We start from the raw sequence: 25,527 nt of genomic DNA, 5'->3' as shown, positions 1-25,527 counted from the left end.
TTTTATGCCCTCTGTTGCTATCACTAATTTCACTTTTTTAAAAAAACGAAACATAATTACATGCAGGAAAAAAAGAATGCAATTTTTCTTTTGCTTTTCATATATATCTGGGCAATTGTCAAATGCACACACAATTATTTCTCCTAAAGCCTAAATAAGAAAACTTTCACTTGGTACAAAAGCATGATAGAGGATTAATTGTGCAATGTTCAGAACAGGTTTCTATTAATGTACAAGTGTGCTAAATTAGAGAGATTTCTTATGTTGGGAAATAAGTTTCCAGTATCTCAACAGTAACCCTGTTTTTCATGGGCAGACATTCCACCAGTGGAATAGGGAAGCAGGATTTTTTAAAAAGACCTTATACTTTGCTTCCATGTTGTTGTTGTTTTTTTTTGGGGGGGGCCTACTACCTCCCCCTGGGATCAGTGCAGTGATACAGGCAGGAAGGTTAACCTAAATTCAAAGGGAATTTTCCCAACATGGGTTTTTATAAACACCAAACAATCTCCTCTATTCAACTGGAAAACACCATGCCTTTTCAGTCTTGCAGCTGAAGATAAGCACCTGAAGGGAGGACCAGCTAGCACAGATGTGTTGACTTGCTATGAGGGCCAGTCAGGCCAGGCCATGTGTGCCATAAAACGAATGCCAGGTACGAGAGATATAAACTTTATAAAGGACAGCAGCTGATAAGATCCTAGTTTGTGTCTCCTCACTGCAAGGCCCCATTGGCTGGGAGGGGGGGTGCACAGAGGAAAACCCACATGGTGGACTGGAGAGCCAGCAGTACAATGCTGGGCAGATGCTCCCATGCTGCTTGACTGCTGAAGACGAGGTTGTTCCACCATGCTGAAGCCACAACCGCAGTGGTTCTGCCCACTCACACCCCAGAAGTCTCCTGTTCCCTCCCTTGCACCAGTTGCTTGTGGGATGCATGAGAGCCCGGTATGGGCTGGCTCTGGCCCCTGGGCTTTATGTTTGACACCACTGAGCTAGCACTTCACACCATGAGCTAACAGGATGACCCTCCTGTTTGCCTGGAGACCAATGCTGGAAACAAAGTAGAGAGCTCTCCTTTTAATGATACTCTGGAGGAGGACTTAATATGTTCTTTTACTGCTCTCTTGGCTTCAAAGCAGACAGCAATCACTGATAGTTTGGATTAATTGAGGTCTGGTAATTGAGAATGGTTGCTTAGCATAAATTACTCAAATTCTGCGGTAGCTGCACTGGCTACCAATTAGTCTTTGGATCCAATTCTAGGTGCTGGTGTTAACCTTCAAAGCCCTTAGCGGACAGGGACCTCATACCTACGAGACCACCTTACAACCCCCCGCGCTCCCTTGTGTCATCATCTAGGGGCCTCTTGCAGGTACCTGGCCCCAGGATGGCTCAATTAACTGTCACCAGGGAAGGGCCTTCTGAGTTGTGGCCCCTACACTGTGGAAAGCACTCTTGGATGACACCTATGCCCTGTTGAACTTGTGAAGTTACTGCAGGGCATGTGAAGCTGAATTATTTAGGTTGGCCTTTGGAGGTAACCATGGGTTACGGTTGTTTTAATAGTGGTATGGTGACAGTCATGTATTTTAATGTTTTAATGCTTTGATATTTGTTGTTTTTATGTTGTTTTTACATTTTGGGTTTTTATTTATTTATTTATTTCATTTATACCCCGCCCTCCCCGCATGCAGGCTCAGGGCAGCTTACAAAACACAGAGGTGTAATACAATACCACAAGTTAAAAACAATTAAGGCATGCAGTGCAATGAAATACAGTTAAAACAGTTTAAGCACAGTGGACAACTCCCAGGATCCATCATGACTAATATGCTCACTCCCTATTGTACATCACATTTGGGTCAATGAGAGGGGTGCCATGGGCCACGATGTCCAGGTGGCCAATCAGCCCAACCTGGTGGTACTGCTCTGCGATCGCCCGTTGGTGGTAGTGGCGGTGGCGGCTCCTATTCGAAAGCCTGGCGGAAGAGCTCCGTCTTACAGGCCCTGCGGAACTGTAACAGGTCCCACAGGGCCCTGATCTCCTCCGGGAGTTCATTCCACCAGATAGGAGCCGCCACTGAAAAGGACCTGGCCCTTGTGGCAACAAGCCTGGCCTCCTTAGGGCCCGGGGTCACTAGGCGGTGTTGTGACCCCGACCGAAGTGCTCTTTGGGGCCTGTATGGGGAAAGGCGGTCCCCTCAGGTATGCTGGACCCTGGCCATATAGGGCTTTAATGTTGTAAGTTGCCACAACACCCTTTGGGTAAGCAGCGACTAAAAACCTCAAATAAATAAACAAACAAATAAATAAATAACTTATGCAAGCACTACTTTTTACACTAGATAGGATCCAAGCCCTAGTCTATATTCAAGCACTACCGTATCACACAGTTGTAGACAGATTTTCAAACAAAAAATGAAGGTAGTATTAGTATTATTCTACAGGTATAAAAGCTTGGAAATGTTTAAGCATTTTACTCCATGCAAAATACATGAGGGAACTGGGTACTTCTATATAGCTGAGTGCTCAGTGGGGTAATGAAATCAATTTAAGACAGCATTTCAACTACAAAAATAACCAACATTAATGCAATCTTATAGTTTTGATTTTACAGGGTGTCCTACCCACGAACAAGTGTTTATGATAATAAAATGTGAATTTAAAAAACTGTTGCATCAGGACAGTATCATAACTAGCTGAGGCATGCTGGGGCTATAAACTATGGCTGCGGTCTCACGCGCCAGAAAAAATGGGGGGGGGAGAAGCGAGGCTATTTCCTCTGGAGGAATCTGACCCACAGTTGCATGATCACACCTCCCTTTGAAGCTGCGGGCACAGACCATCAGTGCGTGATCAGACGCAACTGCGGGTGAGTCGGGAGGGGGGGGGGTTGTGCCATTTTCCTTCCATGTGCTTAACCAAGGGATCGATGACTCGCACATCTGCACTGCGGTTTTTCCTGTGGTGGTGTGTGTGGCGGGCGAACTGCGGAGGGGGGGGGGAACAATGGCACGGAGTCAGGATGGCCTGATCAGACCATACCGATGCCATGAGAGTGCGCTGGAGCGATCAGACATGGGAAAATCTGTCTGTGGCCCATCGCAACCCATTTACTACCAGATTTTCCCCAGTGTCTTTTAATTCTGCTTCTGCAGTGGAGCAGAATGGGTTGTTGACAGCTACGGGGTGCTTCCCAGACATTGTTGTCTTGACTGCGCCCTTTAAATCCACCTGGCATTTGCGCCTATGTCGGGTCTAACTGTGCATATGATCGCAGCCTATGACAATGTGGCAATTGGTGCAATCTTGTAACAGCCAATAAGAGAATACTAATCACACTGGCACATTAGCTCAATGCTCAGCAGTGGTACGGAAGCTACAGTTGGCCTGGTAAAGACATTCCTATCCACCACCACCCCCCAAAAAAACCCACCCATTGTGACCACTTCATGGACAGCTCTACACCTACCTATAGCAACAAACAGGTAATGTGAAACACTTCTACCTGAGATCCCGGAGAGCTGCTGCCAGTTAGTGCAGGCAATACTGACTTTGATATACTAATGGTCAGACACAGCATAAGGCCGATTCACATGAATCCTGTGCAATGACACTGACTATTCAGTTTTTACGAATTTATTTAGATTTTGTGCTTTAAGGGTATTTGGCAAATGAAGTGATAGAATTTGTGGTTTGAAGAAACAGATGTATTCACTGTGAATATTTGTGCCTTGAACATGTGCTAGGATAATGCATAACTATAGTATCTGATTTCTAATGCTATATAAACACAGAAACAACCTACTTACACATGTACAGAAGCTGGAGCATCATCCCTATGAAAGGTTCCTTCACTTCCAACCATCTCACGGCGCTTTCCTGCTCTGTCTTTGTACTTGGGATTTTTCACCACATTATCATTTTCATAGTCTGCATTCTTTCCAAACACAAAGCAACCCAAGAGCTGTGTAAGCTTTTCATTTCTGAACATTTTCAATATGCAACTGAATTTTTTAAAAATAACAGAGATATATCCTTAACAATTCACAGGACATTGGTTTGTCAAGCTGACTTTGAAAAGCAGAATATATGAAGGGGTGGCAGGGACAAATGCCAAGAGAGACTGCAGTTTAAAAGACTGGGTTGGCATTTCTATGCCAGTGAATTGTCATTTGCTACTGCTGGAAGGAAGCATTGACTGCAAGGGCTCAATGAAATCCACCACGTTCTATTAAATGCTTCATTACCACTTTATCCAAACAGCTTTCACAACTGAGTAGAATGCCGTAAAAATATTCAGAAGCCACAGTTCCCAAGATGTAATCTTTTATCAAAACAACAGCAATACACTTTCATCAGCTGACACTTTAAAAAGTAAAAACTTACCTGCAAACCATATTTTACACGTATTTGTTTTAGTGCTTTTCTTCTATTTAACTCCTTCTCCTCTTTTGTCAGTGCAGGGCCAACTATAAGATACAGTTAAAAAAACATAGATAGGAATCCCAAAGACCGCTGCAATGACTGACATGACTATACAAGACTATCCTACTGACAAGCTCATTGCTAGCTCAAATTAAAAGGCCTTTATGCTATTGCAGCACAATTTCAGACGGAAATTTAATTAATTTTTTTCCTTCCTATAATCTGCACCCTATGCTAACAGCCATTTTCATTTTTAGTTCTAGCAACCATATAATGGGATAAGCAATAGCCTACCATTGCCAATGTTAAAATACATTCTGTTGAGTTTTAGCTTTTGTTGATGGCGCTCAAACACAACATATAAGCACACCAAAGAATTAAGATTCTTTTGGTAATCCTAGTTCAACTCTCCACTGTATTACCTGTTTTTGTATTATTTAAAGCAGGAGTGGCCAACTTGGGTGTGGGGTGGGGTTCTGTCCTGCTAAGCTTCTTGGAGGCCAGACCCTTGTTGTAATGCCAGCACTACTTCTCTTCACACCTCCCCCCCATGTACATTAGGCAGGCTGGATCTGGCATCACATGCTGAAGTACACTTAAGAATCTGGGGTTTCCTCTCATTTAGCACTGAGAATGGTATAGACTAGCTGGAGGGATGCCTGAGAGTAGAGCTCTTAGTATTCTTCATCAGTCTGCCCTTTCAGCATTCCTCATGGGGTCTCTCACCACCCTCCTTCCATTAACAATGTGGGGCTCAGCAAGGTAACACTTCTTGTGTCAAGAATCCTCTGAAAGCTTGGAGAGTACCCAGTGAGCACTGTGCACCAAAGCACTAGGTCAAAAGTGGCATGTATGACACCTACTGCTACTAAACCAAACCAAAATGTAATATTACAGGGGCCTTGGGGCCTCCTCTCATTGCACTGGGGAGGAGGGGATACTGGGAGAAGCAACATTTCCAGACCAAAGCATGGACCACTCTTGGGCTTTTGGTGGAATGGTGTGCCTGAGATGTCAGGAAGGCCATTGTTCTACCGGATGTGTAAAACATAATTGTTGAAGAGAGCACTTTTATACATGGAATAGGGTTGTAGTTTATTGCAGTTTATTGTATTATCTTGTTTTCTAAATTCTGTAATCCTCTTTTTGCATTGCTTGTGGTATGTTATACTGTTTTTTATTGCTCTGTTTTCTAAAATGTGGAGTATAAAGTAAATACACATTTCTCCCTTCTGGCTTGTACTCTCTTAAGTGAAGGGATGGGGCAGCAGAAAACTAGGACAGGTCTGGTTGTAAGCTGTGCCAATTCCAGTCAGCCATCTCTAACAGATGTCTAATTGCAAGTGGATCAATAATAATTAGTAATTTAATTCTATGGAAATGAAACCATGAAGTCTGGAAGCTCTAATGACTTAGGTTTAGCTTGCTTGAGATAACTGACACAAAAGCACACAACTTTAAAGGTTCTTCATTTTTGTTAAAAGCACCCCTGAACTTCAATACTGCAGAATCAACTTTCAAAATGCTAGACATTCTTCAAAACTTTCATTACTAAATCCTTGCATATTTGCTTTAAGGTACCTTGAATGTTAGCAGTTTGAAAGCAAGAAATTGCAAGTAGATAAATAGGTACCGCTTTGGTGGGAAGGTAACAGCATTCCGTGCGCTTCAACGTCTAGTCATGCCGGCCACTTGACCACGGAAATGTCTTTGGACAGCGCTGGCTCTTTGGTTTGGAAACAAAGATGAGCACCGCATCCCTATAGTTGGATATGACTGGCTTTCGAACAAGGAAAATCTTTATCTTACCTTGAATGTAGGTTTACAAAAGCATCCCTCAACGTCAATTTACTTTTCTTGCAAAGTGCCAATGTTGTTTTCATAATGAGCAATTTTTTTTATTACATACTGGAAGATTCATTTTTCTTATCAAGGCGAAGATGGGCTCTGACTTGCCCTGGTTCACATCCATCACAGGTTTCACTGCCAGGGTGTATGTGAAACGACAGTACAGTTTCTCCAATCTTGACTTCATCACCATGTTCCAGAACATAAGGATCACTTTTTGCTTTAGGCTACAGCAAACAAACAAATACATTTTTTAAAAGTTAAACTGCAGGTAAGTATTTATAAGATATCCCTGAACAGCTTTTTCTGAGAAAGTTCACTAAATGTCCAGTGCAAGAGGCTACACTGGGAGTACAGAGAAAGATGTTGAAAGGACAGAGGAATGGAAATTGCTGGTGGCAGAAAATGGGAAGGATAGGCAAAAGTATTTTTAATTTCTGTGCTTACCTGCAGTATTTGATTTCCATTAATCACAGTACCATTCTGACTGCCTTGATCCACGAGAACATAATTCTGCAATTCGTGATCGAAGTATACTTCTGCATGAAACTAATTAGAAAGTAAAGTTAATCTAAAATATGTTCCTCTTATTAACACTGCCCATAAAGAACAGATAATTTTAAACACAGCAAATCAATACTTTCTCAGATTACAGTTCAAATGTCGAAGGATGAATTACCTTACTAATCCCAACTTCTGGAATCTGTAGAGTGTGTTCCATACCCTTCTCTCTGTAAAGGAAGACAAGTGTTAATGCTCACAGGGAGAAGTACTGTGAAAAGCTTCCCTTAGTAATCCAAAGAGCCCTTGAGAGCTTGATAAGAGATGGCAAATGTGGAGTGGTTAGAGGGCTGGCTAGGACCTGGGAGACCCAGGTCTGAATCCCCACTCTGTCAGGGAAGCTTGCTGGATAATCTCGGCCAGACACACACTCACAGACTACCTTACAGTAGAGATGTGAAGGCCCAGAAAAAAAGAGAAGGAAAATTCAGAAAAAAACAAGCCCCCCCCCCTTCTAACAGAAAAATTGGAAATTTGGGGGGAATACTGAAAAAACTCCTATAAAATATTTTCTCTTGTTGAATGAGTGAAATGCTTTTAAAGACACGGTTGGCATGCCCTAGATATAAAGGTAAAGGTTCCCTTGCTCGAAAGCCAGTCGAATCCGACTCTAGGGTTGCGGTGCTCATCTCCGTTTCAAAGCCGAAGAGCCAGCGCTGTCCGAAGACGTTTCCGTGGTCATGTAGCCGGCATGACTAAACACCAAGGCGCACGGAACGCTGTTACCTTCCCACCGAAGTGGTACCTATTTATCTACTTGCAATTTCTTGCTTTCGAACTGCTAGGTTGGCAGGAGCTGGAACTAGAGACAGGAGCTCACCCTGTCTTGCGGCACCCGGGTCTTGAACCGCTGAACTACTGACCTTCCACAGCCTGCAGTTCAGCGTCTTAACCACTTGAGCCACCGCAGCTCCTATGCGGTGATATACTCACACTAAAGATATAGCACAGGGGTACTCATTTGGTGGCTTGTGAAGCCCTAGATATACACAGCTCTTAAATTCAAGATGCATTTCTGCACCTAGAAGGATAACTATTTATTTATTTATTATTTTGATTTATACCCCGCCCTCCCCGCAAGCAGGCTCAGGGCAAATTGGAAAACTTCATGAGGGGAGCATGCAGGGCTCTCATTGTTTTTCAGCTGCTGCATACCTTCTGTTGTGTTTTGACATGATTTGTGGTTGACCTTTTCATCTCTCCCTCAAACCATTGTGATACATACACCCACAGATTGGATAAAAATAGGCTGTTGACCTACCTTGCAGGAGAAAAGAGATCAGGAGATGGGGCAGAAACTACACCAAAGTCTCAAAGGAAAACTGAAAGTTTCTTTAAAAACTTAACACTCTCTAATCAGAAAGCAAGAAATAAGCAGAGGGTGCATCAGCTTGCAGTTTTCTCTCAAGTACTGGGTATATTTGCAATTTTGCTTGTATAAAACTGAGGCATTTATAACTTTTAAATGTAATAAATATATCAAATATTTTGATCTTATGTGCTAAATTAGTTATAAATTATGTATTTTATGCTGTCACAGAAGTAAAATTAGTTTAGGTTTGATAGGTCACTAAATATTGCATATATTTCAATCCCCCCCCCCATTTCTATTTGTTTCCCCCCATGGATTCAAAATTTCTGGAAATGGTATACCTCTACCTCACAGCCTTGTTGTGAGGGCAGCAGAACAGTGTAAGCTGCACTGGGTTCCATTGGGGAGAAAGACAGGATATAATAAATGAAATAGATAAAGAAAAGAAGATAGGAAAAAAAGAGGTCCCCCGGAATGTCTTTTTGTAATGGTTCCAATGACAAGTTTTGGGGAACGTAGAAGCTAACCCCTATGAAATATTTTTTGCCAGAATGAATGAAATGCTTTAAGATCAGACATTACTCACACTAAAGATATAGCACAGGGGTACTCATTTGGTGGCTTGTGAAGAGCCACATTCACAGTTGCCATCATCCAATAGAACCACATTTACTTTCATCCCTGGCATGAGGCCCGCACCGCAGGGAGGTTCATAGCTTACAAGTTCTTCTATTTCAAGGTGCAAACTACCTGCCAACCAAAAGTTCCACTTGGCAATAGCCTTGTCTACTTTCCTGAAACACTGTACAGGTACCACACTGGCCCCCAAGCTACTGAGAGAGCATCACATGCCATTTATTTAACTCTGCGTAGGGGATACCATCTTTTTTCCGTACACCAATTATTTTCTTCCTTTCAGTTTCTTTACATAGACAGTATGCAAGATATCTTCCTGGTTTGTTTGCATGTTGAAAATGTTTTTGTTTTTAAAAACTCAATTTTTTCTGCATTTCTTCAGTTTGACGTTACTGTGGTGTGGATCCGGATGGCCAGATCAGTAGTTAACAAGAGGCCATCTTATGTGCTAGGCTGAGTTGGAAAAAAAACCATTTTTGCAGCTACATTAACTTGCTTCTCCAGCAATAATGCTGGGTCCAGTATAATGCCAAGGCTCTTAACCAAGCCAACAAGAGTCAGCTGAACACCATCAAAAGTGGGGAGCACAATGTCCTTCAAGTTCTCCGCCTTCTCAACCACTGTTACCTGTCTTTTCAATTTGTTCACACCTGGCAAATTTACCACAGCAGCCAAGCAGTTATTCAAGACCTCTACTGCATCACCAGGAGCTTTGGATAAAGATATATAGAGCTGGGTATCATCTACATACTGATAACAACCAACCTCAAAGCTAAGAACAATTTATCCTACAGCTTTACATAGAGATTGAAAAGCATGGGGGACAGAATTTCACCCTGTAGAAGTCCACAGGATAGGTCCTACACTTTGTTATAGTACAGCATCTATTTTTAAACAATAAGAGCCATTAAGCTGTTAAACTGTGATGCTGATTTTATTGTATTTAATTGTTGGAAGCTGCTCTGAGTCCTGCCTGGTGGAGAAAGGAGTGGGATTAAAATCAAATAAATATATAAGTAAATAAATTTTGCCTTTATTCAGAATCTGCCCCCCCAACGCCACCTTCACTTCAAGCCTGTAATCCTTTGATTCATGTGCTTCAGTATTCTATTCTGGATAAGCTAATTACTATTTCAGAGTCCAATTTATTTTGCAAATACATTTTGTTGTATTCCTGAATTCTTCCTGGATTGGTCATATGGGGATTTTAAATTCCTTACCTCCCCCTGCCCTTTTAAGGCAAATGGGACTCAACAGCCAATTTGTTATAGTCAAAATGTATATCAGGCTCACTAAAGTTAAGGACCTCATCAGCTAAAGTTGTTCGAAAACTCTGAAGTAAAATAAATACACTAAGTACAAGACACGAACACAAAAGCAGGTAACCATGGTTTCACATGAGTGCACAAATTTACATTACCTTCCAATAGTGGCAGGCTTGACAGCTGTGATGATATACAGAGATCCCATCTGCAGAACTGGTGATCTAATTACAATCACTCTAATACAAGGTGGCCAGATCTGGTCTCCATCTAAATTCATTTTAAAAAAGCAAACATTAGACAAAGCAATGTCAGCCTCTCCCATAACACTTTCAAATTTCAAACTAATCAGGTACCATGTTAACTACTAAATCAGTTCAATTAAATTGACCAATGTGGCAAAACCCTGCTAAAAACAGTGTACAAGCACCTCCACTAAGAAAACTTTGACAGGTATATTTTTCCAGGTTTTACCATTAGCTGACCAGTGTCATAGAATCACTACAGCACAATTGCAGTTGTTTCTGGTAGCAATAAAGGCCAACTGCCAGAACTCGTTTTGAAGAGCGAAGAAGAACAGTTGGATTTATAGCCCGCCCTTCACTCAGGAGTCTCAGAGTGGCTTACAATCTCCTTCCTTTGGCTCCCTACAACAGACACCCTGTGAGGTAGGTGGGGCTGAGAGAGTTCTGAGAGAAGTGCTCTAGAGAGAACAGCTCTGAGAGAACTGTAACTGACCCAAGGTCACCCAGCTGGCTGCATGTGGAAAAGTGGGGAATCAAACCTGGTTCTCCAAATTAGAGTCTGCTACTCTTGACCAATACACCAAACTGGCTCTAAATACAGCTCCCAAAGTGATGCAACTACATCACTGGACAGAATGAAAGTAACAAGAGGGCAGGTACACCCAAGAGCTTTAATAACAACAGAGGAAAGATAACATCAGGGCTCTTTTCATGATCTTTACTTCTTAGGCAGCATGCAGACTTACTACATGGCAGCTATTTGACCACTCAGGAACATTTGGAGTACTGTGTCTAGATGTATTTTTGCAGTATCTCAAAAAGGATGTTGCAGAACTAGAAGTAGTACAGAAGAGGGGTACCAAGGTAACTCAGAAGACTGGAACACCTTTCCTTTGAAGAAAGGCTAAAGAGTGTGGGACTTTTCAGGCTAGAAAACATGACTGAGGGGGGGTATGAGAGCGCTATAAAATTATGAATGAGGTGGACAAAGTGGATAGAAAAAACTTTGTTGCTCCCCCATAATATAGCATGTGGGGGAAGTTACTGGACAACAGATTCAGAACAGAAAAGGATATACTTTTTTGTTCAACAAGTAAGTTGTAGAATTCACTGCCAGTGAATGTAGCATGGATGATGTTAAAAGGGGATTAGACAGATTCATGGACAATCAGCAGCTACTAGCTATGGTGACTAAAGGGAACTTCCACATTCGGAGGCAGCAAACCTTTGAATACCAGTGCCAAGAGGGAACATCAGGAGAGGCCTCAGCCTCTACATCCCATTTATTTGGCCTTCCAGGGTTACAGGTTGGCTATTTTGTGGAACAGACTGCTGGATGAGATGGACGACTGGTCTAATCGAGTAGGCTCTTCTTAAATTAAGATACCTCAGGACAGGGAAGAAATGTCGTCTTTCCCTCTATTGCAAGTAAAACTGCAAAATTATGGACTGCTAAGTGCAGTTTAAATTGGCTCCAAACCAAGGATGGATGAAACCTAAGTCCTTGCACTCCAGAAGCAAAGCAACACTGGATATATTATATAGCTCAGAGACTTTGGAACACTGCTATGCCAACCAAAATCCACAACAGCAAACTCTGAACATCAGTAATATATTGAATTTTTGTTCTATTCAGAAAGACTGCCTTCTAAAGATAGCACACACAGCTCCCTCCAAACTTTGCTTTACTTACAGAGAACAGTTAATGAAGTTTCACACAGACAGTGTTGATATGCTGTGAATGTTGCAACTGCCCAGGGTGCTATACTGAAAATGCAGCCACATTTTACACCAAGGTAAAGAAACTCTTGCTGCTCCAAAAGTCCTCTCTCATACTCTGGGGTTTCATCTGAATATGTTTTCTGGGAATCACTGCGTATTTGAACTCTCACACAGCAACTGAAGCTTCAAATACTGCAGCTGATATACTAAACTCTGTACTTGCTAAAAATATGAGCTTAACTGGCTAGTTGCATCAGAATGCATTTTTATGAGACACACATAAGAAAGTAGTGGTGGCCAGTAACTGTATCTATCAGGAAGAATAATAGGGCTTCAGTATACATTTATCTCTATTACATGTATAATTATTTTCTAGCAAGCCAATCTCAAAGCAGTAGGAAAAAATACTGTAAAACATCTTTATCCAACTGCTTCTGCAAAGATATTTACTTGCAGTAATATTAGGAGACTCTACATGAGAACAGAATATTGGAAAACATTTACCATTTCACTGAAGACTGATTTTTGAGACATGAAGCATCCAGACAATGCAGATTTCAGTTTTTATCCTTGTCATTTTCCTTTTTTTGTTTGTTTCACAAATGTTAACACTTAAGAATATTTCATATAAAGCCAAAAATCACCTTCACTGTCTGTTTCTTCTGAATTTACACTTTCTTCACTTGTTACTTCATCTTCACTACTATAATCCTCCTGTCCAGAATCCGTAATTTCCCCTTCTTCTGGCTCACTCTCCGACTCTGTTTTACTATCATCCATAAGAAAACCAGTGCACTGTTTGACCTTCTTGGTAAAACTTAAACTGGTGCCATTTGTGGTACTTGGTTCTTTGGATGCTAGGCTGTTTCTTGTACCATTGTCCACTTTAGCCTTTTTCAGATTTGGAAATTCTTCTTCTTCTGGAGAACTTAGTTCATTAGAAGTGGAAAGACAATTCAGAGTGCTGGATGATTTTTGCTCATCTGTATCCTGGGGATTTATAGAAAAATCACACTTGAGGTATTTTAACATGTTTTATAATGTCTGGTTTCTTTTCATTAACCTGCAAGCAAGCTAGTTTATTTAAAGGTATTTTGTATGGAAAAGTAGAATGGTGAAATCAGTTGTTATCCATTCAAGTCAAACCGTTCTAATTTAAGGCGTTATGGCTAAAGTCCTCTTCAGCGCTCAGATATTACAATCAGTTTACCATAGATCTTCAAATCCTTTCACTGACTTTAGAGATTCTGTCTTCATATTTTATTTTTTTCAAAAAGCCAAGGATGTTGTTGTTTCTACATATGTATTTGCAGAGACTTCTGGTTTGCTCCTACTATTTTTTCCCTACCCCAGTAGGAATTCATGTGTTTGTAGCATCCATTATTCAGTGGTCCACAACTATACTGACAAGCAAGTTCGCTTCCAAGATGTATCAAGAAGAATATGCAGAACAGCCACAACACACTGCCCACCCTCAGCCTTGAGATATCACATGCCAGCCTAGAACAGTTTCTGAAGCTGCACCAGGACTGGCTGGCCACATGGAAAGACATACTTGCTGAATAATCATCTACCACCTCCTACCATCCTAACATCTTTAAAGGAATCCATTCAGCTGTTAGTATTAACAACCTAATACTCTACTTTATAAATCATCCAACATGAACGGCATTACTTAACAGTTCCAACAATGTCCCATGGAGAAGTGTTGGTTAACAATTCCCATCTATTGCTGAAAACAGGAACAAAACTATACAGTTACAAAATTAATGCATTTGTGTAGCCTTGCAAAATTATTTTGCATAAAAGGAAATCTTATGTTTACAATGCGAGTCTGTCTTATACAGCGTAGATTTATGACGACTATGCAGTTAAAAATACTACAGTGTTTAACGACAAGCTGCTACTTATTACAACCAAATATTCTCCCTCAGTTCAGCAATTTGCTGATGAGTCTCTGAAATATCAGTCTAAATAATCTCAACTACTGATGTGTTCCCCAGTATCTATCCCCAGCACCCAAGAAATGGGGCTTTGTACTTCTCCTGCCTAAGTGTAACAAGCCCTCATTAAGCAACAAGCATCTATTCTCATTTTCTTTTTCTAAGCTCACTGAAATGTATATTTGTTGGTTTTCATATACTGCCACTTCATTCACAAAGCCAAAATCATCAATGTCAAATACAATCCAATTTCCCCCCAGCAAATATTTTCCTAACACCAAAATGTAGACGTGCTCCTTATTCTCATCATTTCAGAAAACTAATCTATATGCAATGCTTCCTTTAGAGCTTGATATTTCTTAATATTTTTAAATATACAAAATAAGAAGTCTACATGTTTTGATTTCCCCCCATGTGAATAGCAAGAAGCCCCCCACAGTAAAGGGGAGTATACATATGATGCCGTGCAGAGTTTGTGTGCTTCTCCAATTTGCTCCTGAGAAAATATATATTTCCATTTTTTTCCAGAAGGGAAACTGCTGAGCAGATGCAGGTGGAGTGTCCATCTAGATGCTCTCCCATTGCTTTTGCGCAGGTGCAACACGGGAAGAGAGAAAGTAGCAAGGGGAGCGACAGTAATGGTGAACCGATGGAGAGGGGAGTATGTGGATGCCATTCCACATTACTCTCTGCTGTGGCAGAGAAGCATTTGATGTCCCTGTGTGGATCTAGGGATATATTCCATTTAGGGATATATTCAATTTCTAGTGTTAAACTGTTAAACTGTTAAGACATATTAAACCCAGTGTCTTCACAGCTCCTTTTCTGGAAGTTGTTAGGAGGCATAGGATTTATTTTAAGTGCAAATACATACAGTTAATTTCAAGTTTTATTTAAGAGACAGAATTAATTATAAACACTGTACATTCTTTACAAGTAAGCTTCATATATTTGATATCATAATTTCACTAGCATGAGGACCTGAATTTTCAATATGACAAAACTAATAGGAAAAAATGCATCCCCTGCAGTAGGATTCTGCTTTAAAGATTCTAACATAAACATAAATACACAACTTTGTCCTCACTTTCAAGCTGAAACCACAAAATAAATCATAAAGATGAATGGAGCTTTTTGGATTAAACAACCACAATTTTCTGATCTTGCAAGATCTGATCTTAGCTTTAGACTTTTTTTTTGCTACTGCACTGGGGAAAAAGCCTATCAAAAAAGTTCTTAGAGAGGGACTTGTACAACTATCTGCTTTAAACCAGATCATGGCTAATACAGCTGTGCAATTTGCTATTTGCCCATTCCTCTCAGTAGGTAGGAGAGTGTCAAGCTTAATGTGTGCTGTCCCTTTCCTGCCAGTTTGTCTTAATAGTGCTTATTTTCTTCTGCCACTCCTGGTTCTGATCCCAGCAAAACATTCCATTAGAAAGAAAGTTTCATAGATACTGTAATGATGAACTCTATTCGGAAACAACAACAATACTGAGGAGGTGTGTATAGCTGAGCAAAGAAAAATTAGAACAACTACTTGGAGAGGAGATGGGCAGTGACCCAACCAAGGTATTTTAAAGGCTGGGCTAAACTGTTCTTAAGTCACAGCAAACGTCTAAATTAGCAGCATTTCCCCCCCAAACCATTTCTTGCTATGTCAATTAATTTTAAATTTCTCTCAGGCCCAGATGTAAATATCCACTAATGGTTTTTGTGCTATAACTCTACCTTCACCAGCAGTTGCCAATCCAGAAGATGAAATCTTCAGATTAGCCATGGTTTCTGTCAATTGATGTACCTAAAGATGAACAGCAGCAAACAGTAAACTATACAGTGTAAAAAAAAATTTGTATCAAGAGTACTATGGAAAGATTCTGCTTCCAAATCAGCTTGTTTCTAAATTCTAAGACTTATATTTTCTCATAACTGCAAAAAAACAAAAACAAAACCTTTTCATTCTTCTCACATATAAAAGTACACTGCCACAAAGACAGTGATTTTTCTTTACAACCAGGAGGTTCACCATGATATGAATGCTGTGCAGTAATTTCTAGAATTAGGAGTCCCAATTAGGGATGGGCATGAACCAAAAAATGGAGGCTCATTTAGGTTCGTGGTGCTACACAAGCCACAAACCTTCCCAGACCTTCCAGGTTACTGTACCGATTTGTTTTGTGAGGTTCGTGATGCGGTAAACAGCCCCTCTGCAGGCTAGAGATGCCAGACTCGTAGCATGTCTCTAGGTGACTTTCCTCTACCTGCCCTCCAAGTTTGGTGAGGATTGGATTTAGGGGGGGCCAAGTTACAGCCCCCAAAGCAGATGCCCCCAGGAAAAGGCTCTCTGGCATGCTTCCTGCTGACGGAAAATAATGGCCGTGTGTGAGCTGGGGGTATATCTCATTCTGCTCCCATAGAGCAGAATGGGAGCTCTCTTACTGGCAGCCAGTGCTGCCTATCGCACTTTGCAGGGCTATTATTGGTGTTACAAGGGCTGCAGAAGTCCATCCCTTCCCTCTCTGCTTCTAACTAATGCACGGTGCACCTGCTGCTGGTGAGCTCAGTGTTTATATCATTTCACTCCCATAGGGCAGAACAGGAGCCCTCTTACTGGCAGCCAGTGCTGCCAGTTGAGCTTTTGAGGGCCACTATTGGTGTTTTTAGGGCTGCAGAAGTCCACCCCTCCCATTGCTTTGAAGATCCTAATTGACTGGCACCAGCATGTAAGCTGTGGATGCTGCCACCATGAGCTGCATGAACCTCCAAAAACCAAGTGGAGAGCCATGGGCGACTCGTTGGGGTGAGATTGCACGGACCTCAGTTCGTGAACCTTGACCCAGGTGACTTTAGTTGGAAATTTTGGGTTGTGGGGAGGTTCGTGCCCATCCCCAGTCCCAATTCCAACAAGGGAATACACAGCATTCCTATCACAGCAAACAAGTGGAAACAGACAATGATTGTTCCCTGCCTAAGGGTCATGTAGGCAACACCCATGGAGGGGGCAGAGAGTTGTAATGCAACTCCTCTTGTGGCATCCTATAGGACACTTTGGCCTCACGGGTAGGGTAGAGGAGGAGTCTCACAATTTTCTAGGAACTGGGCCTAGGTCTCGCCTGCATTAGCATAAAACACTGTAGCTAAACATATATGGCTGAGCTTAGAAACTTTACATAAAGAGATGAATTTTACAACAGTCTCACATGCAGAATCTCAGGATTTCTTAGATGTCACAGCAGCCATAGGACACACTGTTTCAATATCTGTTATGTGAATAACCTGATTAGCTCCCAAAAAGAAAGGTTTACTTCAGCCATACACAAAGTGGCTTCCACACATCCTGGCATAGTATCTTTTCTTAATTTACTGAACAGCTGAGGAGCCTGAAGACCACAAGGGAGATAACTAGAATGTTAGACTGAAGGCCTTTGCTATGGCAATGAAGAAAGCTTTCTTCCACTTCACCCCCAGGCATCTGCAGATTACTTTAGCTGCTGAATGGATTACAGCAGGATTACTGATCTCTGGTCTATCCCTTAAAAAGACTCAACCAACTAGATTAGACATAAATCACTTATGGGGCACAGTCTATGCTAACAGCAACCTTGTCAAGCAGCTGCTTCTTGATATTACACAGATTGTACTAGTTGGTATTTTGCCTTTAATATGAACAAGGGGACTGTAAAAGTACACATAATGTGTGCTGCAGATTTTTGGCCATCTTGACTAATAAAATCTAGCTGGGCATAACTGTTTTTTTTCCTGGAGGAGGAAATAAATGTGCCTTCACAGTAGTACAAATATATCTACTATATTAAAAGAAGCAGTAATTCATTCCTTGCCTAACCAATTATCACTGACTAAGGTGATTTCTCTAATCATCCAGTTTCCAATCTGCCTGCCTGGACAAGATGAAGGAGCATATTTTGCACCATAAATCCAGGCTTCTTGGAAGGTAAACATTTATCTGATCCATTTCTATATATTTTCTTCCCCGGTCACTAAACAAGGACTGCCCCAGTAGCCTTAGTAGATAGTATTTTGCCTAGACATCAGTACTTTTCGATATAAAAGGTAAAGGTAAAGGTTCCCTTGCTCGAAAGCCAGTCGAATCCGACTCTGGGGTTGCAGTGCTCATCTCCGTTTCAAAGCCGAAGAGCCAGCGCTGTCCGAAGACGTTTCCGTGGTCATGTGGCCCAGCATGACTAAACACCAAGGTGCACGGAACGCTGTTACCTTCCCACTGAAGTGGTACCTATTTATCTACTTGCAATTTCTTGCTTTCGAACTGCTAGGTTGGCAGGAGCTGGAACTAGAGACGGGAGCTCACTCCGTCATGCGGCACCTGGGTCTCGAACTGCTGAACTACCGACCTTCCACAGCCTGCAGTTCAGCGTCTTAACCACTTGAGCCACTGCAGCTCCCACTTTTCGATATAGCAGACCACAATATTCCAATAGACTACCTGCAATACCTATTGGGAACTACAACAAGTTCTCTGGAAGTAGGAAATGGACAGAAAGTGGTACACACACAGATAGTTGGTGGTACAGTGGGAAAACCTCTGCACCTCTAGTTACAGACATCTTATTTCTGTACAGCAGAAGCAATTTCCTTCTCACCATCATTCTTGATACTAGCTCTAATTGATCCAGCACTGGTACAGTGAGAACCATTCCTTTTTGTTAGCTGGGGAGCAGAAAGCTGTTTTTCAGAGTGGTGAACAGACTAGGCTGTTTCACAAGACTCTGCCTATTCAACTGCATTCCTTAGGGAAAGTTTTGTATTTTGTTCCTTTAGAACATGTAAGTGCACCCCTCCTTTTACATATTTAAATAAGAGCTGAAGAACAAGAAGAGCTGAAGCAGTTATAAAGCAGACACCCGGGACAGTGGGAGTGGGGAAAGAAGCAGATTATTCATCATTATCACTACCCAATAAGTGTCCAAAACAGTAACTACAGAAGCACTTTGTGATACTTCTGGAGGTCAGTTTCAGCCTTTCCAAGGTAAAGCTAAATTATTATTAAAATTTACAATACTAATGACCAGGTACCGCACAATAACAAACATATTAACAAAGGACAGTGACATAGATACAATACTGTCTCCTGGCTGCTCTTCTGGAATCAGCCAAAGAAAAACTGCTACAGCTATGAATTACTTCTTTAATGTACTTAAAAACATGAAGCACAAAATTCAATAAAATCAAGAAATAACTCAGTAAATCTAGGGTATGTTCATGCACAGCTGTTTCACATAAATATTTTGCTGTTGAAATTTATTTGCAATTCTGTTTTAAACAGTTTCTCAAACAAAATTGTATATGGTCACCTTTTGCATGGTTTATTGTGAAACAATGTATTCAATATTCATTCATAAGATGTAACATTTACTAAAAATACTAAATCTTAGATTACCTGAGCCTGAGAAGTCAGAGTTACTCTGTAGAATCTACTTATATGTGCTAGTGAACTTTAAAGGCTCATCTTAATCAGTTTATGCTTACTCTTTGGGCCTGTACAGACTCAGAATTGGAATGAAAGCAGCCACAACCGTTACAGAAGAACTACTATATTGGTATTAAAGATACATTCTGTAACAATTCTCATGCTTCACCTGTGAACTTGAATTAGCAGAATTAGCATCTTCAGATTTAGTTTAACTTTCCTCACTCACCATCACAAGGTATAAAACACCATTTCCATGAGTGAAAGATGCTTTCTGCACAAAGAAGAGTACCCCTGTATCCAAGCCCACTGTCACACAGCACTCAAGTAAAGAACAGGTGACATGTAGGAGATTCCTGAATGGGTCCCCTCATACTATACATTTTTTAAAAGCAACGGGTTGGGGGGCCCTGATTTACATCATGGCCATGACACCAGAGGAAGGACAAACTAACACTCCCCCATGGTTTCTCAACAGGAGACCAGTACCCTCAATTGCATTAATAATTCAAACCATAAAGTGTGACAACTGGCTTCTAGCCATTATGAAAACAAAAAGACTTAAAGGATTTCCTTTAAACATGTTAAAATTATTGTAACAGGTTCAAATTATAAATAAACTGAAGAACAGGCAAAATAAAAGCTCCATTTATTGAAAAATGGCCTGTAAATTATTCACTTTGTGTCTGAACTTCCTTTTTAAAGAGTCTGTAAGATTTTCATAGTATTTTTGTATTAGCACATACAGGTATACACTTCTCTTTTACAAACATGTTTTCCTCCCCTCCTTTCGGCTTGTATGGAATCTGCACATATCTGTTAAAAAATCTAGCATAAGACATGAGTTACTCCTAATACTATCTCCCCTAAGAAGTCTCTCTAGCTCTTCTAAAAACCATTTAGCTGATGCATGGAACATTGCAAGGTTAGAGTATTTCTTTTGTATAACTGCTCTTTTGATCCATGGACCTGTGACTCTTCATACATGTCCATATATCCTTACTGCCTACATCTGATGGAATTCTCTAAGAACCACTGAGAACTTAAAAATTTCATGCCTTATTCTGAAATATCCACTATCAATCACAATCTTGCTTTTCTATGTATGACGTATATAAACTGTGGTAATTTACTTCTATTCTTCTTGATAATTCTTCAGAGTACATTATAAATTAACTGAAACAAAACCATCTATACAACTTATCTATAGCTAAAAAATGTTCAAATCATGCTAAGACCAGTCCCTAACAACTTTTGGGTGTGATAAGCCTTAATTCTGTGTACAGGAATGGGAGTGTCTCTGTCCGTCCCGTCCCCCTGCCATGGAACTGGCAGCTACGGTGAGGCAAGGGAGCGGTCATTATGCCAGCACCCATTTCTGCTACATCAGCTGGCCAATGGCAGCTTGGAGAATTATGCAAGCACTGGGAAGGCTCCTGATATCTCACAAGAGGCTAAGAGAGTACATGACACATGAGCAGCTTGCTCAGCCTACTTGAAATCTGACTGGAGGCGTTAGAGGAGGATGTGACTGGCTACCCACTCTGAACAACAAAGGAACAGGTAGTGAGGGAAGGAGGAGGGTGAGGGTGCGGACCAAGTGTCTCCTTCCCTGGTCCTAAAGGAGTTGCAATGGAAGCCAAGATGGATCCACACCCTGGAAGTTGATTTTCAGGAATGAGGTTTCAGACCCCAAACTTTCCCTATGACTGAACTCCAGAATATAGGAGAGCAAATATGGAGGGAGGGGTGGTTGGGCACTATTATGTGTGCATATGTGCACACAGACTCATCTTTTCTACCACAATTCACTGCCACAGGAAGTGGTGGCAGCTACAAGCACAGACAGCTTCAATAGGGGATTGGAGAAATGTATGGAGCAGATGTCCATCAGCGGCTATTAGCCACAAGGTATAGATGGAACACTCTGTCTGGGGCACTGGCGCTCTGTCTTCTTGGTGCCTGGGGTAGGAGGGCTCGTGGAGTTCTGGCCCCACTGGTGGGCCTCCTGATGGCACCTGGGTTTTGTCTGCTGTGTGACACAGTGTTGGATTTGATGGGCCAGTGGCCTGATCCGTGGCTTCTCTTATGTTTTTATGTTACCAGTATTCCACTGATTTTTGCTTGTCTGGCAACCATAAAACTGTTGTTATTGCAGTGAGAATACTGCAAATGCACAAAAATACAAAAATACACTCTTGACAAAACATCAAGCACCCAAGGAGCAAAGTGGGCCTTCATAGTATGCTGAACACACAAAACCAGCAAGGCAAAAGTATAAACAAACACACAAAACACTTTTGCTAATTTGCAATATCCATGACTGAATATAGATCAAACTTGGACTGCACAGCTGTTCTCAATCAGCATCTGTCCCACAGTCTACCAAGTCTGTGTTGCAAGGCAGAGAAGTCCCAACTTTTTTTTTAGCTCCCACTCAGGTCACTGATAATTAAATTCAAGCCATTATCTACTGCAGGACAGAGAACTCTTTAGCTGTCTTTATAATTTAAGACGGAAACATGTAGAGAGAAGAAATAAAGGCAAAGTGCCTGCAGTGGCAGCTAATTCTGGATTTAAAAAAAAATATGAAATGAGATACCAGCTCCAGACAAAGCAGAACAAGAACCCGAAGTCAGACTCAGGCTGGCAAGAAAATTTCTTCCAACTAATCAGCATAAAGCAAATCCCACATAAATGTGTGTATAGTTATTATACAGCACAAACATATTGCCAAGTCAACTAGCTCTAAGTTGTAGCAGACCTTAATGCCTCAGAGAAAAAGGGAAAAAATGCCTGCTGACCCCAATGTGCCTTGAGACACCAGAACCAAAGTATCCTTTATAGTTTTATCCAGATTTTTCTGAAATCAGTTGTGCTAACTACTATCCTCATGGAATTATTTTAGAACTTTATCAAGTGGTTAAAAATGTTTTCTTAATTTCCAACCTAACATTTATTAATGGCTAATTTGTGACTATTAGTTCTTGCATTCACAGTATTTGCCTATCTACCAGCCTCCTGTTCCCCTTTACTACTGCACCTGCCTCACCCAATATATATATATATAAATAGCACAATTCTATTGTCTTACACAGGTTACTGTATTAAAACAGTACAATTGAATAAATATCAGCGCTTTCACTGTTTATATGGTCTAATACTTACCTGAACTTAAAAAAAGAAGCAGCAGATACTAATTTTTATAAATTCACCACAGGTCATATTAAATTGTTATTTGTTTTAAAATACCTTGTGTTCATTTGCCTTAGGGCACTCAGCATCTCTTCTCTTTTTTTTGCTCTTTTTGTCTTTGCTCTGTTGTGCAGCTAAAGTTCCGTAAGACTGTAGATCAACTCGTGAATGGAATTGATAGCGGCCACTTTCAACATCACAGTAATAATAAATTCCAGTGGTTGGATCATAATAAAGTTGGGTTTCCTTTGAAAAGAGCATAAAATCTGTCTTAATGCATGAAATACCAAATTTAAAAGGGAAAGCATGTGAAATGACAAAAAGGCAAGAAAGGTAATGTTTACATAAGCAACAACCCCAAATCTTGAGTAAATTAAATCAGAATTTAACAAGCTTATTGCTAAACCTATGTTTTAAAGGTAAAGGTTCCCTTGCTCGAAAGCCAGTCGAATCCGACTCTAGGGTTGCGGTGCTCATCTCCGTTTCAAAGCCGAAGAGCCAGCGCTGTCCGAAGACGTTTCCGTGGTCATGTGGCCGGCATGACTAAACACCAAGGTGCACGGAACGCTGTTACCTTCCCACCGAAGTGGTACCTATTTATCTACTTGCAATTTCTTGCTTTCGAACTGCTAGGTTGGCAGGAGCTGGAACTAGAGACGGGAGCTCACTCCGTCATACGGCACACTCGGGTCTCGAACTGCTGAACTACCGACCTTCCACAGCCTGCAGTTCAGCGTCTTAACCACTTGAGCCACCGCAGCTCCTAACCTATGTTTTAGAAGGATGTTAAAGAAGGACTAGGACTCAAGATGCAATATATAGATCAACAAGGCTATACCACACACAACGGTTTTTCCCCCTTCTTCTGCTTGACCTACAGTATAGCTGCCTTGTCACTTTTGAGAAGAAAAGCAGGCTAATAGGGCTTTGAATAAAAAAGAAAGAGGCACCAGAGCAATATATACAAACTAAGCAGTGATGTATATGTTAAAAAAACACATGCTTCAGTCCTCCAGAGTTTGAGTCTTCAAAACTGTGAGTTTTAAATGCAAGACAGTAATTCTTGGCCTTTAAATACATACCAGAAAACTCCACAATTATATTTATTAATCTATTACCTTACGTTTCAGTGAGATAATTCATTTCTTCTTAAAATCACATGGCAAATCTTAGGAAAATATGGTGGGACAACCTCACTACACATCAGTGCAGAGCTGCTAGAACATGTACAAATACAGCCTCACAGCATCTAGAACACAAGCTTATGATCATTACACTGTAACTCAGTGAGACCTGCAAAACATACTGAACATTATATGTACAGTGAGATCAAAGGGCCTATGTAAAAATGTTTTTGTTCTGCTTTCCAAAAGAACTCTTCAAACAAGGAGTTAATTTAGGTAGCAGATACCATTATTGCTGTGTTTACTTTGCTTAGATTACTGCTTTAGCTGTAAGCTTTCATCTTGTTTTACTAATACTGTTAAGCTGTCTCCTAACATTTTTTTTAAATGGAGAAGTTACTAATAAATATTTTAAATACATCATTCTCATCTTTAAAAAGGTAAGTATGGCTGGTTATGCACAATTTTAAGAATTTCAGAGGGTCAAACTAAAATCAAACATTTGTACAACATGTATGCAATAAGCAATCAAACTTTATATCCAGTAAACTGACCCCTTATGTTACCTATTATTTTAATGAAAAGAATTCATAAATAAAGACAGGTTAACAGAACTGTCATAAATGACTACCATCAGTATAGATCAAAATGGGTAGCCATGTCAGTCTGTCTGTAGCAGTAGAAAAGAGCAAGAGCCCAGTAGCATCTTAAAGACTTACAAAACTTGTGGCAGGGTATGAGCTTTTGTGAGTCACTGGTCACTTCTTCGGTATCTGAAGTACTAAGCAGTGACTCACGAAAGCTCATACCCTGACACAAATTTTGTTAATCATAGAATGTTAGAGTTGGAAGGGACCTTTCAGGTCATCTAGTCCAACCCCTTGCACTCTGCAGAAGCATAGCTGAAAGATAGCCCTACATACCTACAACATACCTGAAAGATGGCCGTCCAGCCTCCGCTTGAAAACGTCCAGCGAAGGAGTATCCACCCCCTCCCGAGGCAGACTGTTCCACTGCTCAACCACTCTTACAGTTAGGAAGTTTCTCCTGATATTTAACCGGTAACGACTCCCTTGTAATTTCCACCCATTAGATCTAGTCTTGCAATCCGGAGCAAGAGAGAATAGATCTGTTCCATCTTCTACATGACAGACCTTCAAATACTTGAACACTGCAATCATGTCCCCTCTAAGCCTTCTCTTTCCCAGGCTAAACATACCCCTCTTTCAGCCTTTCCTCATAAGACTTGGATTCCAACCCTCTCACTATCCTGGTTGCCCTCTTCTGGACATGCTTGAGCTTGTCAACATCCTCCCTAAAATGTGGTGCCCAAAATTGGACACAGTACTCCAGGTGAGGCCTGACCATAGCAGAATAGAGCGGAACTACCACCTCCCTTGATCTGGACACAATGCTTCTGTTAATGCATCCTAAGATTGCATTAGCTTTCTTCACAGCCACATTGCACTGCAGGCTCATGTTTAGCTTGTGATCAACCAGAACACCTAGATCCCTTTCACATGTGCTGCTGTCAAGTCAAGTCCATCCCATTCTATATCTATGCCTTTGATTTTTTGTACCTAAGTGTAGGACTTTGCATTTATCTCTATTGAAATTCATTTTATTTGTCTCAGCCCACTGGTCCAGCCTATCTAGATCATTTTGAATCCTGACTCTGTCTTCTTCAGAATTAGCAATCCCACCTAACTTCGTGTCATCTGCAAATTTGATAAGCATCCCCTCTGTCTTCCTCAAGGTCATTTATAAAAACATTGTACAACACCGGACCTAGGACCAAGCCC

General features: G+C 41.0%; 1 protein-coding gene across 1 annotated transcript in view; it reads right to left on the bottom strand.

Moving 5' to 3' along the window:
* The window catches only part of AGGF1 (angiogenic factor with G-patch and FHA domains 1), a 33,988-nt gene that overhangs the window by 2,114 nt on the left and 6,347 nt on the right, over nt 1-25,527 (bottom strand). The window contains exons 5-13 of the mRNA XM_015419437.1: nt 22,659-22,847; nt 12,662-13,007; nt 10,209-10,320; nt 6,959-7,010; nt 6,727-6,828; nt 6,341-6,506; nt 4,393-4,475; nt 3,816-3,943; nt 8-32 (exon numbers count right to left, since the gene is read on the bottom strand). Coding sequence (XP_015274923.1) covers nt 8-32; nt 3,816-3,943; nt 4,393-4,475; nt 6,341-6,506; nt 6,727-6,828; nt 6,959-7,010; nt 10,209-10,320; nt 12,662-13,007; nt 22,659-22,847 — 1,203 coding nt within the window. The remainder of the gene's footprint in view (nt 1-7; nt 33-3,815; nt 3,944-4,392; nt 4,476-6,340; nt 6,507-6,726; nt 6,829-6,958; nt 7,011-10,208; nt 10,321-12,661; nt 13,008-22,658; nt 22,848-25,527) is intronic.

This window comes from Gekko japonicus, unplaced genomic scaffold, assembly GCF_001447785.1.
Source record: "Gekko japonicus isolate JY-2015 unplaced genomic scaffold, Gekko_japonicus_V1.1 scaffold206, whole genome shotgun sequence".
Classification (NCBI taxonomy): Eukaryota; Metazoa; Chordata; class Lepidosauria; order Squamata; family Gekkonidae; genus Gekko; species Gekko japonicus.
The sequence above is the reverse complement of the archived record's forward strand: the minus strand, read 5'-3'. Positions and strand labels throughout refer to the sequence as shown.